At 39.7% G+C, this 16,943-nt stretch overlaps 1 protein-coding gene across 2 annotated transcripts in view; it reads left to right on the top strand.

The window, feature by feature from the left end:
• LOC116050770 (transmembrane channel-like protein 3) overlaps window positions 1–16,943 on the top strand; it is a 67,128-nt gene that overhangs the window by 16,385 nt on the left and 33,800 nt on the right. For both annotated transcript variants that reach the window (XM_031300994.2, XM_035999853.1), the window contains exons 2-6: window positions 1,720–1,866; window positions 10,174–10,249; window positions 12,381–12,462; window positions 13,623–13,729; window positions 16,844–16,942. In XM_031300994.2, the coding sequence (XP_031156854.1) occupies window positions 1,720–1,866; window positions 10,174–10,249; window positions 12,381–12,462; window positions 13,623–13,729; window positions 16,844–16,942 (511 nt within the window). The remainder of the gene's footprint in view (window positions 1–1,719; window positions 1,867–10,173; window positions 10,250–12,380; window positions 12,463–13,622; window positions 13,730–16,843; window position 16,943) is intronic.

Raw genomic sequence — 16,943 nt, forward strand, 5'->3', positions numbered from 1 at the left:
TGGGGTGGGAGCAAGAAAGTAAATACAGGAAGAAGGTCCTGTATTCTGGATTAGTGCATATTTCTTGCATCTCCATGGTCAAATCAGTTTAATTCATTTCAGACATTGTTTCTACAATACGTCTGCTCTGCTCACCGAGACTTCGCTCTGCTGTGCCGGTGTCTGTCTCCAACTTTAGCAGCGGCTGGTTTGACCACGGAGATGCAAGTGGTGGCGAGCTTGACCGCAGTCTATTTCTGTGAGAGAAAGATTGCAAGCTGCTACAGTTTGTTGCCGTGCCGCATCGCAGATTGCAAAGCACACCTGACTACAGGAGCTGTTCAGCTCTGACAGGCAGACATCTGACCTGAAACATCACAGGCTTTAACATCATCTCAGTAGGACACAACCAAGGTTATAATTGTTAACGAAAACGAATGAAATAACGAAAACTAAGTGGTAAAAAACATTGTCGTTAACTTAAATAAAATTAAAAACGAGGCATTACAAAAAAACGATAACTAACTAAAATAAAATTAAAATGAAATAAAATTATCGAGTAAATGTCCTTAGTTTTCGTCTTTGTTAATGTCTTTTATAGATCAAATAACGTTATATCTGGCATCATGGCAGTACCGAAAGTCGGGAGAAAGCGACAGAGTTATATTTGATTATGACTGTGTCAGATGAAAGCAACTGCCTTGCAGTGGAAGGTGGTAAACTATGTGGACAATTTATTAAAGGGAAAAATCCCACAAATTTGAAAGTACATTTGAGAAGCGCGCACAAGAAGGGATAACCTAGCTTACCTTAACAAGGTAGAGGAGAATGCAAAGCCCCCTTTCCCTGAAACAAAAGCTAACACCGGTACAGGGCATGGAAGTATAGGTACAGGGCCAGGCAGCGTGACGGTGACAACCTTAGGACAGAGAACGCTACAGGCATGCTTTCACCGGCTAGCTGCTGGTTAGTAAATACGCAGGAACACCAAAAGCGGGAGGAAGCGTGGGTTAATATGTGTATTGATACTGGGATGTCTACACAACTGTGTGAGTCGATTGACTTCAAAAAGTTTGCCACTTTACTCAAACCAAAGTTCAAAACACCTGTTCATGTACGTATGTCTTCTTAAGTCTATTGGCTATTTAGGTTTTTTCCTGGCACACGTCACTTACACATTTTGCACTTAGTGCAGCATCTTGTGTAGACTGTTTACATATTTGTGCTCATCATATGTACATTTTATGTACTAGTGTTATTGTTGAATACATTGTGAATACGTATTTATAAAATTGTATGATGTTTTTGTTGAGTTATTATTACACAATACTTTTTCTGACCTTTTTGAATCTTGCCCCTGACAAATAACCCATATTACAAACAAAGACTAACACTAATAAAAACTAAACTAAAACTAAGCATTTTCAAAAGATGAAAACTAAACTAAACTAGCAAACCCACTTTTAAAACTAATTAAAACTAAACTAAATTTGAAAACAAAATGTCAAAACGAAATAAAAATAAAAAACCTTGGACAAAACTAAGTAATAATGGTAGCTTGATCATGTTTTATTTTGTTTAATTTTGGTGAAATGAAATTGAAACATAAGGGTCAGCCATCCGCAGCCAAAACATTTTCATACAGACCCTAAGATGACGTACTTTATTGTTTTTCCTCTTCTTTACGATGTGGACAGACCGAGCCCTTTTTTTACTGTGCCGCTGTGTCTCCTCCTGCAGCTCCTCAGATGATGAAGATAAACAGGATGAACGGGTGGACAGCAACGACCCAGAGGAGATGTTCCAGAACATTCAGTACCAGAAGGAGATCATCGCCAACATTCGGACCAGACCCTGGCCAATGAGACGCAAGCTCAAAGTCCTAAAGTACTCCAAAGTGTGATTGTTACCCCTGTATCTGTGGAGTGATAGTTTAGTCTTTCCCTTCTCTTCTGCTCTTAAACACACACACACACACACACACACACACACACACACACACACACACACACACACACACACACACACACACTCTCTCTCTCTCTCTCTCTCTCTCTCTCTCTCTCTCTCTCTCTCTCTCTCTCTCTCTTTATATCTAAAAGTCTACTTTTCCTAATGAAAGGGCTCTGGAAATAAATGTCACTGAATTTAACGCGAGTGTGCCTCTGCAGCTTAGCCACCAAAACTGCAAGAGGTATACATGATGACTGTATCCTGCTGTGTAACTGAAATACACCTGTAGATTAACAAAGACTAAGCTCTTTGAACACATGTATTTGAGTCATTGAAACTAACTGCTACTGATCTACCTAATCTCTTTCTTATTATTTTACCTCTTGTGCTGGATGAGCATCACTTACTCTTACAGCAACCCTGTCTCCTGAAATCTGTGCTTTACTACTAAAAAAGAAAAAAAAAATATCATATAATATAGTATCTTCACTTAACGTCACTTTTGACTTTTTAAATAAATATCTTTGCCCAACATTTAATAAAGGGTTTCTATGAAGGTAAATATGGTGCAAAAAGGGAGAGCTTGTAGAATACAATGTGAGAACTTGCAGAACAAAAAATCTGAACTTGTATGTTAAAATTTGCACTTGTAAAAATTTTATTTGCACTTGTAAAAATTTTATTTGCACTTGTAAAAAATATTCACACACCTGTGATCTGAATTTGAAGTCATACAAAGAAAAAAAACATGAGAGCTTGTAAAAAAAATCTGAACTTGTAAGTTGAAATTTGCACTTGTAGAAAATGTTCACACACCTGTATTCTGAATGTGAAGTTACAGAAAAAATATTCACAAATGTGTAGATTGATATTTACATGAACACAATGACAGCTGCAAACTTATAATGCAACATTTACTCGTATACTTTTTTTTTACTGGTTCATTTTCCATCACAACCACAACTCAGTGATTACAACCTCTCGAATCTGTCACTGCAACTTCACATATGTGCTCTCTCGCATCACAAAGTGGCCAATCTGCGAACCTCGACTTTCACAACACTCTTGACGATACATTTGGTGCAAAACTAATTTGTACCTGTGGACTTAGGCTGTGGAGCTCTGAGCTAACAGAACGGGAAAAGCCTTCTTATATACAGTCTATGGGAAAAGCAGGGTTTCTATCGCCAGATGAGGGACAACTCTGTGCGGCTTATTTATGTAGCATGGAAACTTGGTGGAATAGCATGCTAGCACTAGCTAACTAGCAGCCAGCCCGCTTCTGAATACCTTTTGTCTAAACATTTTTAACAGTCAAACTAAAACACTGGCGGTGAGCTCCACGGCCTGCAGCCGCAGACGGACCGTCATCAGTGGGTAACAGGTGCCAAGTTTCGCATCCCTGCCGAGAATTGCATCCACTAGGGAAAATAATGATTTTATAAGGCAATGTACTGTTTAAAAACTAGGCAATATAGTAAATCTCTCTGTCATGTTCATCAATAATGATTAGGATTTTAGAAGGTTTAGAGAGACATCAATGTTTTATCAGACTCTGTAGTAGCATTTCCTTGCTACTTAGATGCAATTTTCGGCAGCAATGAATTCTGCAGAAATTATTGTTTCTGCCCAAGCGGGTGCAATTCTTAGCAGGGATGCACAACATCAGCAAAGCAAGCTCTGGTCATGGCCGGGGGATGGGCCGCTGCTACCGAATGTGGGGCTCTCCGTGTCCCGCTGGAGCTCCGACTGCAGGTCGAGGTCGGCAGCGAAGCTTTCTGGCAAAAGCAGTGTTGCTACGCTGGTCGATCCCCACTGATGACGGTCCGTCTGCGGCTGCAGGCCGTGGAGCTCACCGCCAGTGTTTTAGTTTGACTGTTAAAAAGTGTTTAGATAATTAAAAGGTATTTATTTAGAAGCGGGCTGGCTGCTAGTTAGCAAGCTAACGCTAGCATTCTATTCCACCAAGTTTCCATGCTACATAAATAAGCCGGACAGAGTTGTCCCTCATCTGGCGATAGAAACCCTGCTTTTCCCATAGACTGTATATAAGAAGGCTTTTCCCGTTCTGTTAGCTCAGAGCTCCACAGCCTAAGTCCACAGGTACAAATTAGTTTTGCACCAAATGTATCGTCAAGAGTGTTGTGAAAGTCGAGGTGCGCAGATTGGCCACTTTGTGATGCGAGAGAGCACATATGTGAAGTTGCAGTGACAGATTCGAGAGGTTGTAATCACTGAGTTGTGGTTGTGATGGTAAATGAACCAGAGTAAAAAAAAAAGTATACGAGTAAATGTTGCATTATAAGTTTGCAGCTGTCATTGTGTTCATGTAAATATCAATCTACACATTTGTGAATATTTTTTCTGTAACTTCACATTCAGAATACAGGTGTGTGAACATTTTCTACAAGTGCAAATTTCAACTTACAAGTTCAGATTTTTTTTACAAGCTCTCATGTTTTTTTTCTTTGTATGACTTCAAATTCAGATCACATGTGTGTGAATATTTTTTACAAGTGCAAATTTTATTTTTACAAGTGCAAATTAAATTTTTACAAGTGCAAATTTTAACATACAAGTTCAGATTTTTTGTTCTGCAAGTTCTCACATTGTATTCTACAAGCTCTCCCTTTTTGCACCATATTTACCTTCATAGGTTTCCACGGGGTCTTAAAAAGTCTAGAAAAGTCTAGATTTTCAAAAAGTATTGTGTTCTAGGTCTTAAATAATTTTAAACTGGTCAGAAACCCTGAAATAAGTGCTTTTGAGTTGCCTAACTCTTTATAATAATGTCCTTGTGATAAGGGTTAGTTAATAGTAAAAGGTCCAATATGTAATATATTTACTGTAATAAATCCAAAAATGACCCCAATGCGTCATCAGATATTAAGGAAACATGCTAAGTTGAAATACTATCTTTTCTGACAACCAGTATTTTCTCCTTTTGAAATTTCCGTTCCGTGACGGAATTTCTGTTTGTGTTTTGGCTTGTGTGCTGTTATTAACTTCCCAGTTTGACAGCTAGGCCGGGTTGCCAGATATACCTGTAAAAATGTAAACCCAGCGCGCTACAGCTGTAACGTTAGTACAGTCATGAAAGCAGCAAACAAACGAACAGGATCAATGGAGATAGATTCTACCCAACCTAAAAAAAACGGCATGTTTCTAACGTTGTGTGACCAGAGACGCAACAAACCCTGGGTAAATATTGGAGATATAGATAAGATGGAGACAGCTTAGAGCCCAAAAGGACGCTGAGTTGGCTAATTTCCTCCTGAACAGGTAGCTAAGTATTAGCTTCAGGCTAATTAATCTCAGCTACAAGGGACGGGCATTTTATATCATTTCAACATTTGTGTACTCACATCGAATTATATAGCTAGAGTACCCGTGTTGGTTACTCGCAAAAACACAGACACAGCCAGTAAAGTGATCCCAACTGGTCCTGGCTAACGCCGCCATGCTAACCCTGCTAACATTACCGGAGGACCAGGCAAGCAAGCCACGGCTGTTTACAACGTGTAGCCTGTTCAGCGGCCGGAGCCGTCAACGTGAGTTATTTTAAGCCAAGAGAGGGGGGCTGTAAAGTGGGAAGAGAGGACCGTAAGTTTGCAGTGTGTTTAGCGATTGTTGCCGTAATTCTAAGCCAATAAAGTGTGTTCAGTTGGGTGGAGAGGACGGCAAGGTAGTGTTATTTTTAGCGGTTCCTACCGTAATTCTAAGCCGAAAAAGTGTGTCTGTCAGTTGGGTACAGAGCTCCGCGTGAGCACAGGCTTCTATGAATGTCAATATAGCCAGCATCTAACGTTAGCTACTCCGCTGTGCTGTGAAGTAATGTCTGGCTATGTGAGGCAAGCGTCTAGCATCATTGTTGTGGATGCTCCTTCAGCGCGCTTTTGAGGAGGGTCTGTAAAAGCGAGACTATGGATGCTGCGGTCTCAGCCTGGCAACCTCTGTGAACTTCGAGTCTGTGGAGGAGGGGGCGGGGGAGATGAATCTCTCCAGTATTTTGAATTTGTACTGCAGTAACTATTTTAAACACTACCTGTCAGTATTACATATTGCACCTTTAATAAGGGCCTTATAAGGCCTTGTAAGATGTGTATTAACAAAATGATATGATCATATGTCTATCTAGCCAAGTGTTAATAATACCATCATAAACATGTTTATTGTTAGCTTATAAGACAATTATAAGCACTTATAAGAAACACATTAGTATGCATTTATTACTATGCTTTTTGCAGCTCTCTCTTGAGCACTACATGTGCGGCCACAAAAAGAATGATCTATAAAACATAGCCTTGAACAGGCCTTCCAACTAATTGTAAAGTTATGAGTACAATTACGGTATCTTTAAATAATTAGGTAAAATATATATTGTAAAAGATATTCTGAAACTGTTATATACAGTAAAACATCACATCAACACAAATAGAGCTAAAATCTGTGCTGGCTGCAAAAAGCACAGTTTACTGTTAAAAGGTGCATAATAAAGGACTTATTAACCATAACAAGGCACTGTTCTTGCTTTAGATCAGGTTGCTTCAAGAAACATAATTAACTGTAAATAAGCAAAGCATTCTAATGAACGGGTTCGTATGATATCGTATGAACTTACGACGACTGCGGCCTTTACAGTTACATTTAGCCAAGAAAAGGTGACTGTCCTGTGAAGACAGCAGTGACATTACACTAAAACGACTAGTTAAGATTAGAAAAAAGATTTTGATTTGGATGAAAACATAGGTCCCCTTAAGTAGTACTCCCGGGACACGAACACCCGTTTCCTGGGTGAAAGTCTTGTTTTTGCCTGGACACGAACTCTGCTCCCAGACTTGAATGCACTGTGTTTTTATATTACCACATAATGTTAATAACCTTCTTATAAGTGCCCTTATTACCTATCAAGTAAAACTTATTGCAAGGACCTTAATATGAAGCATTACCTTGTAGGAAAGCAAATTCAACATGCTGTCAGTGAATGTTTTGCAGATACATTCATTACAAATTTTTGATCTAAAAACATGTAAAATGTTGCAGATTAATAGTACAGAAATGTCATTTTGAGGAGACAGGGTTGGTTATAGAGTTCTGCAGCTGCATACAAACTCTGTTTACAACTCGGAGGCCCATTGGAGAATTGGTTGTGTACATATTCAATTGTTCTTTCTATTTAGCTGCTTACTCCTACTTACAGTCACAGAGCTTGATCATACTGTAGATTAGGCAGAAGACGTAAAAACATACATACATGGTAATTATTATGAGACATTTGTATGAGATGGGTTTTGTAAATGTTGTACAGCAGGATTTGAAGTGAACTGCATTTTTATAAAATATACTTTGCAGTGCACGGCCATTTGCTACTGTTCACCTCTGTAGAAAATGGTTCAACATAAGTGGAATTAGTGTCCAAATGCTACATGAACCTTGTGAATGTCCACCTTTCTAAAGAAGCTGATCCTTGTTGTGTTCAGACCAAAACTGTGAAGGCTGTGTTCTAACATTTGACATTGTCATTAGAGCTGTAGATGGAGAACAGGCTGAGCCAGTGAAAACTAGAGTAGATAGAGAGCTTCTAAGATGTGCTGAGTATGTGCCATGGATAACAGGTTTTATATGGGCAGTTTGTTATTACTGCAGAGGTTTTATTACCATCATCAGGGATGGGATGCAAGTCTGCGTTTTTACACCCTCTTTAATCTCAGGCTGAATGTCTGCGATTACTCCCGCTGCAATAACACTCTTTTTTCACATCATAAATTTAGATTTATTTTTTTTAACCTAGATTTTCTGACAAATTTTACTTTGAGTTACTCTGAATTTTGACTCTACCATCATCCCTCACCCTAACAAAATGGAATATAATAAAAAATATTAAATCACAAAATGAAACCATATGTATTCCACAATTGTGAAACTACAGTTGCTTTCCATTGGAGAGTGTGTAAAGTGCATGTTGAGTTTCCTCATTGATTAAGACATGGCTCATAGCCCTCTGATGAATTGTCCCCATGCAGGGCTGTGACAGGATGAGCAGGTTTCACGATCTTATGGACTGTAAAGCTACAGAATCACTTTAGACAGTTTATTTTAATGGCACCAGTCTGTTGTGAATGGTTTAAGAATGACCTGGGTTTTAGTACGGTTTGCACTGTGATTAAAAAATGTTAAAGCCATATATTCGACGTAAGGTATTAAAGAGTACTCACTTTAGAAAACACAAATCAGTAACCAATTTGCTTTAAACCACAGAACAAATACTAGAAAATAGCCTCATAGGAATATTACTACTGGAATAAATGTATCCAGTCCTCTACATCCTCAACTACAACAGCTACCGTCTATCTACAAGAGGGGGACAATGTAACCTTTACATCAGTTACACCTGTACCATTTAAATACATAAACAGAGTGCATTTAACTTCCACCCCCACCGGATGGGAAAACAACTTTCTGCTCTCCATTGACTTTTATTGCGTCAAGTTCCTACTCGTCAATTCCGTCTGCTAGCAAACATGAAAATGCCTAAAAGTTGCTGTGTGGTGGGATGCACTAACAACATTTTTTATAAGCTGACAAACCAAAAAACTGAGCTTTTATGAAGACAAAAGTGACACAGACACAGATACAGACGTTAGGAATCAGCAAAAGGGATTTGGTAAGACAATGGGATCCTGACACTAAGCTAACGTTATGATCAACGTTATGTTTGCAGCAAGCATTTTGTTACCAAGTTAAATATCCAAATGTCAGTTTTAGGCTAGTCTCAGTCTCCACAGCGCTGTGGAGGAAGGAAAGGAAAGTGTTGCTCTTCAAAATAGTCTCAGGAAGGAACTTGTTTTGGTGGAACATTTGCACCCCGCAAAAGAAAACACCACATACAATATAAAATGAAGTTAACTGTTCCCACAGTACAGTAACGTGAGCTATTTAGATTAGCTAGATACATGGTTAAACCTCATTAGCTCTTACCAGTGTATCGCCATGTGTACTTCGTCTACAGCAATCCCACCAATCGGTCCCAAAACGTCCCAGTTAGAGAGTAAATGCTGTAAACATATTCTTTGTAAATCTTTTAGTGCTGTCAGTTAAACACGTTATTAACGGCGTTAACGCAAACCCATTTTAACGCTGTCAATTTTTTTATCGTGAGATTAACGTTCTTTTTGGCCTAGCAAACTTTGTAGTTTTTTTCACATGCTGTTGCTACAACTAGTAACGTTAGAGAAACTACAACACCACACCAGATCTAGCTAGACCGGAAACAAAACAACAGAGACCCAGTGCTAATACGGCCCTGGTGCCTTAACGACCGTTATCTACCGGACCGAATAGCAACGCGGATTTCGGTGCCTATTTTAGGTGCCACTTAAATGCCTGCGCTTCTCTCTGATGGTCCGAAAACGGACGTTAGAAGGAACTGAAACATTGCCACACGGGACGCTAGTTAACACTACACTTAGCAGCAGCTAAGTGTAGTGCTTAAAATGCTGACAGCTAAACGGTGTAAAGTGTGACTGTATTTCACTGTAGAGGTTTCTAACACCAGACTGTAGCTGCCGTTGTCTGAAAAACACAGACTCAGCCTCACCTCGCCAGCCTCATGGTGCATTCAAAGTTATTGTAAAATACCCTTTTCCCATCCAGTGGTTGTTTTTGCCGTTTTGTGCTCCTTTTTGTTTTTAGATCAACTTTTTATTGTTTTATATTTTTGAACATACAGAACAGACAAATACAATTGAACAAGGTGCTAGTTTTTTAAATATATATATATTAATTATATACTAGATTAATTGCGAGTTTACTATAACATTAATGCGATTAATCGTGATTAAATATTTTAATCGTTTGACAGCACTAAAACCTTTACAATAATTCCCTGAAAGAACCAAGCAGGCCTACCTTGTTGCATGATCAAATTTTCCTTAAAACTTGTCATTTTTAGCCTGTAACGTTGCTCAGAGGTTTCAATTAATTTTGCTCAATGGGACCGGAGTTTAAAGACGACTCAAAGAAGGCGGAAAGGGAGGGACATCCAGCGGAACTTGCGGCACCGGAACTATCCCGTAAATGAACTGTCTAATTAGTTCTGCTACTGAAGATAAAACTCTGTGTCCACTGTGTGGACGGAGATCATTTTTGTCCCAAAAAGCTGCTTACAAATGAAAATGTAGTAGTGTGGATGTAGCCTAAGTGTACTGAGTGAGCCTCCATCTGTGTGTCTTTGTGTCGCAGGCAGGCCAGAGAGATTGTTCTGAGGTATGAGGGCCGACTCACCAGAACCAGAGGTTACCAGACTGCAGGAGCTGATGTATGTACACCCCAACCATTCACTGTCATTTACACTTCAACATGTAGTAACACTGAATGCAACTTTGTAAAAATTAAAAACAGTTTGTAGTCATCTATTAGAATTTTCACTTATGTAAAATGTTGCCCATGTTAACCTTTAAAGGTGCTTCATGTATGTAGAAACTAAAGAACCAAAGTGATTTTAACCATTAATGTTAAATTAAGAATACTAGCAAATCAGAGGATGTCTCCAAAATAGCTCTTTCATTCCTTCTGGTTTAGAACATTTCTTGTACTCTCAGGTTTATTTTTGTAGATCCATTGAGCAAGGTAGATGAGACCCATCAAAGGCAAGACATAACATAATATGAACCGATCTTTGTGTCAAGCAGCCACAGACAGATCATGAAATGAGACTGTCTCCCCCGAAAAACACTCCCATAGGTCTCATAAGGTGTTCAAGCAGCAATTCCGACAAATGTTTATGTTTATAGTGGCAGTGCCCTCTAGTAATTTTGACAGGAGCAACGCAGAAAGTAATGTGACAAAGTATAAGAGCGACAAGTTCCTCATAAGGACGGCAGTTGGGATTTTGGAAGGTTTAAACTAACACCTAACTTTTACACAGGAAGTGAAGTAACCTCTGATTTTTTTACTTTACAGAATATCATGTAGTACGTAGTAGTTTTGGTGCCTAAATGTAAAAGTGGCAAAAACATCCCCAAAAAATGCGCCAAAAAAACTAGGTGGGCCAAAATTTATTGGGAACCTAAATTGATATGCGGGCCTGATCAAAGTCTGCGAGGGACCGGATTTGGCCCGCGGGCCTTGAGTTTGTAGGAACAAACAACGATATCCTCGTACGGTTTGGAGGACTGGTTGCGTGCAATACAATGACATATGAATTTATTTACAATGTTGCAAAGGTGGATCAGAAGAGAACCGATTTTGGTCCACAACACGCACAAAATACAAATGGTCGTAACTATGGTGCTGCAAATATGTCATATTAACAACAAAGATGGCTGTGCTTGGCTGACTCAACATCCTCTTTCCTCCAGTTTGTCTCTACAGCTTCAGTGAAATATGTGCTGGACACTTTACAGCCACAACTCCACTTATTCTGTCTGACTGAATGCTGAGAGGAGCTTCTTTGTGTTATTTCACTGCACTGCAGTAACTTGACCGTCAGAGCCAGAATGATAAAACATGTTGGATTTCTTTTGTGCAGGCTGCTGAGTTCTGATTTAAAAAAAAAGCTGTTCTCCTCCTGTGAGCAGAACATGCTGTATATACCTATATGTACTCCATCTATCATCATCACGCACTCGTATACAGAGAGGAAGACCGACAGGCAGAGAGAAAGAGCTGTGCAGCTGTAGCACAGCAGCATGACTGAATTTATGGCCTGTTGTTATAGCTCAGTTTAATTAAAATGTTCGGGCTGCTCAGGCCCCATTAGAATAAATTGACTTTTAGTGGGCAGTCTGATGACGAGTTATTAATTCTGCATTTTGGCTCCCAGTTAATTGAAAATCAGAATTATTGGTCCAGCTGACATGATCTTGATTAATAATCATCTTCTCAGTTCTGATTTTATTTTTGATCACATCATAAGACGTATAGAGCTTCACAAAGTCACATTGTTTCAGTTCTTATGTGGTCTACATGGACATGTGCTACAACATGACATTCTGCGTAATGCAAACTACATAGGGCACATTTTCAGCAATGTAATATAACATAAAGTTAAACTTTGTATTCTGTTTTAATTTTCTAGTTTTTTAATCATCTAGTTTGTCCATAAAGTGGAAACTGCATTTAATGAAAAACACTCTGTAAATTAAATCTAAAATAATTCTTATTATAAACAGTTTTCTGCTATCCAAACTAATCAGATATAAACAGCAGTCTGCTTTTCATTTGTGCACCTTGCAGTATGAATGGAACCATACACTGTAATGACAATGATTCCAGCAACACTAGAGGGATATGACATTACAGATTTCTATTGTTATAAAAAAGAGGTGACGTTTATTTGGAACCATTGCTTGATGGTCAAATATATTCCGTGTCAACACTCCCATTGTGTGAGCTGTGTGTCAGTGAGAGGTTACAGAAGTTTCTCAGTCCGCTTTCTCCTCCTGCAGCTGCTGAAGAAACTTTCACGCGTGCTTTACAACATTGTGGTTCTGTTCATTCCCTGGGAAGTGAGGATCAAGAAAATTGAAAGTGAGTTGTCTGCTTCAAGTAATTCTATCGCAGGATAATGTCCAAAATGCTATCATTTATTTTGTTTAATATTAGAGGTGTGACGAGATCTCGTCCCACAAGATTTCGCGAGATTACAACGTTACGATATTTGTCCTCGAGGTTAAAAGTTGTCTTGCGATATCAGTAGGCCTACAAAAGTGCTGAATTACGTCGGTACTACCGAGGACAAATTCATCGGTGCCAAATTGAGAGCGCGCAAGTTTCTCTGTCCTCTCTGCATCTTTCACAGAGAGCGGGGCTCAGCTCCGACACACACACACACACACACACACACACACACACAAATGGAGCAAAAGTTACTTTGCCTCTGCAGTTTCTTAAAGTCACAGTGAATCACTTCACGCAGACACGGTTTGCTGCAATAAAATATAATAGCAAGACGGCGGTGCAGATAATGTTTACTTCCGAGACAGACAGGTGTTCTCTATTGCCCTGGTGACTGACTGACAGGTTGAGGTTGTACAGGCAAGCCAAGGGAATTTATTTCTATAGTACCTTTTAGCAACAAGGCAATTTCAAGTGCTTTACATAAAACATTAAAGAGCAGTTACAAACGGTCAAGAAAATAGAACAATAAAAGGGATGGGTTTGGGAGGAGAGAGGGACGCCGTTATTGGGTCTGAAGAGGTTAGTTATACAGGAGAGAAGCCATTTGAGTTTGTGGCAAAACCTTTCACAGTGCTCATTCTTCATTTAGTGACTTTCGATTGAATAAAAGACTATCTTTCATATTTCTTCAATTAAGTTTTCTTTCAAGTAGTGTTAAAATATCGTCTCGTCCCGTTCTCGTGAACCCAATCTTGTGTCTCGTCTCTTTCCTAAGCTGAGTGTCTCATCACACCCCTATTTAATATCTGTAAAGTACTGTCATATCCAGGGATGTAGTGGCAGTTGACCAAATTTAACTTGATTTACCTTGACCCAGTCAGAGAGTTATCCATCAGTAATGTCATTCTATATGGTCTAAGTCATATGAGGACCGACTTTTTCAGGGCTTTTTTGAAAATATAATTGATATTTGGTATTATTGGTTGTGTACCACTACATCACTTCTTGTGTGTGAAGTCTATGCAACATGTGAGTCAGTCTCAGCCAGATGTTTCCTCTTTCTTGTCGAGGTCACTTTGGGTCAGGCGTGGCCTCCTACTTTATCTTCCTGCGCTGGTTGTTCGGGATCAACATCGTCCTCACCATCATGACCGGAGCCTTCATCGTCCTACCAGAGGTCAGTAAGTCTCTGGCACTGTATACTACCGGGGTTGATGCATCGATGACTGTATAAGTGAAGCCAAAACATCTGGATCGCCCCCAGTGGCTGGCTGCAGTATAGGTCATAAAACCCACCCCCTCCATGTTAGTGGATGGGACATGTGCCAAAATAAGTACACAACAAATACATTTCTCCCAAAGATGGTTTCTGTCATTTTAGGTAGTTCTGACCATGCTTTGCATGATTTGTTCAAGTGTTAATTTTTTCTTTTAAAGTTTGGTTTTTATTAGTTATTTAATACTATAAAAACAGGGTGACACATTATGATTGACAGCTGTGAGTGACTCGCTATTGGTTTGATGGGTGTATGGGCGGGACTTTGATATCACGGCTCCACCGCCCGATCACTACTCAGCAGACTCTGGCTCCAAAATTACAAGATGGCGGCGCCCTGTATCTGGGAGATTTTGGCTTCACTTTTGTACAGTGGGAGGAGGTGGAGACGTGTCATCCATCTTTATAAACGTCTATGATACTATACAAGTAATCATAATACTGCATATCATATGTGAGTCATACTGTAGGCTTAACAGTGATTTATGATTTGGTGCGAACATTTCCCTTTTGAAAAAGCCAGGCCCTCCCAAGAATTGTTAGCTTTTCTTTGGATCCTCTCCTTAACTTGAACACCCTCCACTCAACAATCATTTGACATTGTTGAGTTGGTACAACTCTATTCACAATTAATAACACAAATCAGAATAAGACGCAAAGCACAAGTAATTTAAAATGGGTTATCCTCATGTTTCACTTTAGGCACCAATTCATACATAGACATGGACTTAGCTATTGCCATATTCATTATTATTATTCTGGCTATACTCAATATTTTTGAATAAAGATTTGCTAATAAATGCTTATTACAGCCACTGAATGAATGAACCGGGCTAAGGCAACAGCTCTGCTGATAGATACTGTGGAAGAAAAGGTTCTCTCAGGTCCAATTCAGTGGCTGGTTCAGATTAGTTGTATTCACTGCACAGTGGAGAAAGAAACTCACAAGCAGCTGTAGGATTCTCTTTTATACAAAGTTACAGAAAGCAACAGAATATCAAAAGCTGAGAAGGCATTAACTCACAAAACTATCTGAGTAGATTTACATAGACCCGATACTGTCTGCTCAAACTATTGAAAAGCGGTCCTTGTGTGTGAAGACACTGGAGCCGGTTTGGACGGTCCTTAATTTGAATGAAGTGTGATCTCTGCTGGAGTTTGGTTCTGGCCCTAAAACAAAAGGTCTCACCAACAGTAGTCTCACTTTGCCAGACCCTCCTCCAAAGCGCACTGAAGGAGGGTCTGGCTAGTCCACACAGCATTCGGGGATGGGAGGAAAACATGCTCTGATTTATTGGCATTTCTTTAAAACAATCAGAATTGCCATGATTGTGATTGGTTTAAAGAAATGCAAACAACCCAGAGCGTTTTTTTTTCTCCTATCCCAGAATATATCTGTGGACTAACCAGACCTTACTCCACAGCGCTGTGGAGAGAGGTCTGGCAATGCGAAACTACTCAAATGCTAACTTAAAAAACAAACACTCCAGTTCGATCACAGCAGATTTATCTTAAATGTAGAGTTTTATGGCCTATTTCTTTTAGGGTAATATACAAAACACTTGCACTATTATTAATGTTGTATTGATTCTTTGTTGACTTCTCCATCTCTGTAAATGTTTTGTTCAGTACAGATCAGAGAATCCTTAATGATAGAGTTGGTAGACTATGATCCTCCAGCAGCTTCAGCTCAACCAGTTAAAGTACAAACTGTAGACACGAACAAAAGACAGAGGGAAACAAAATGCTGCTGGATTTATGTTTATCACTGACATGCAGACACGAGCAATTTCCCCAGACATTACTCATCCTAACATTCCCAATGCCTGAGCTTATTCTCTTATTCCCTTACTGAGCTTATCCGGTTTATTTCTCCTTGTTGGGATTTACCTACCACTGTCTCCTCTCACACATCCCTCCTTTATCTAACCTCTGCTTAGTGAGTAATATCATTCAACAGCAAAACTAGATGTTCTGTCAGATTCGATGTCTGTGCTTGTTTTGTGCTGTAAATTATGTGACCAAGGATGGGATGGAGGGTCGCCTCAGTTATTACTCACTTTTTATATCCTAAGTTTGCCTGATTTTTAGTGTTACAATAGGAGTCGGCAACCTTTTCTAACATGAAGTGCAATTTTAAAATGTTCTGTTTAATCAGTGTGCCATATTAGCATTAAGCCTGACATCATCTACCCAGCCCGCTCAGGCAGTGTTATTTTCCCTGTGCCACAATCTATGAAGAAGACAAGAGTACTAGCCAATCAGAGGCAGAGTAGGACAGGTCGTCGCAGATTACGGATGGGGAAAAAGTTAGTCTATATCCACGACGTTCCACTTCCAGGATTGTTGAGGTGCCGCAGGAAATTCCGCCGGATGTCTTTCTTTTCGGCCAGATGTCCATCACCTTACTCTTTCTTTGTGTTGGCATTCTAAACTCCGGTGGATTTATGAGGACTATGGTTAACTGCTCCTCAGATCTCTGCAGGGTAAATCCAGACAGCTAGCTAGACTATCTGTCCAATCCATTGGTATTTCTTTAAACCAATCACAATCGTCATGGGTGGTGCTAAGTGCCGGGCACAATGACGGTGCCGCTGCAAAATAGCCTCAGGAAGGAACTTGTTTTGGTTGAACATGTGTACGTTGAAAAGTTGTTTTAGTCGTGCAACAGAAAACTCAGATTGGACAGATAGTCTCATAAATCCAGAATGCCAACACAAAGAAAGCGGAAGGTGACGGACATCCAGACGAAAATGAGGGACATCCAGCGGAATTTCTGGTGGCACCTTAACAATCCCAGAAGTGGAACATCGTGGATATAGACTAGATGAACCGTCACCATAAAACATTTGATTTGGCGCAAAAAAAACATTTTAAAAACGGCAACAAAAGACAAAGGTACAAGACTGTGTGTACTCTCTCTGTGTTTCTTACTTGTATATACAGTCTATAAAAGGTTTTTGATGTAATATTATCATAATGCATTGACCTGGTCTGGGTTTGTTTGTGCTATAGCTGCTGGCTGGAGCTCCGTTTGGAACAACGAGGAGTAAAACTATCCCCAAGGAGCATCTGGCTTCAGCCCAGGACCTGGACACCATCTGGTCTCTTGGGG

Source organism: Sander lucioperca, chromosome 3 (genome assembly GCF_008315115.2).
Source record: "Sander lucioperca isolate FBNREF2018 chromosome 3, SLUC_FBN_1.2, whole genome shotgun sequence".
In the NCBI taxonomy this organism is placed as follows: domain Eukaryota; kingdom Metazoa; phylum Chordata; class Actinopteri; order Perciformes; family Percidae; genus Sander; species Sander lucioperca.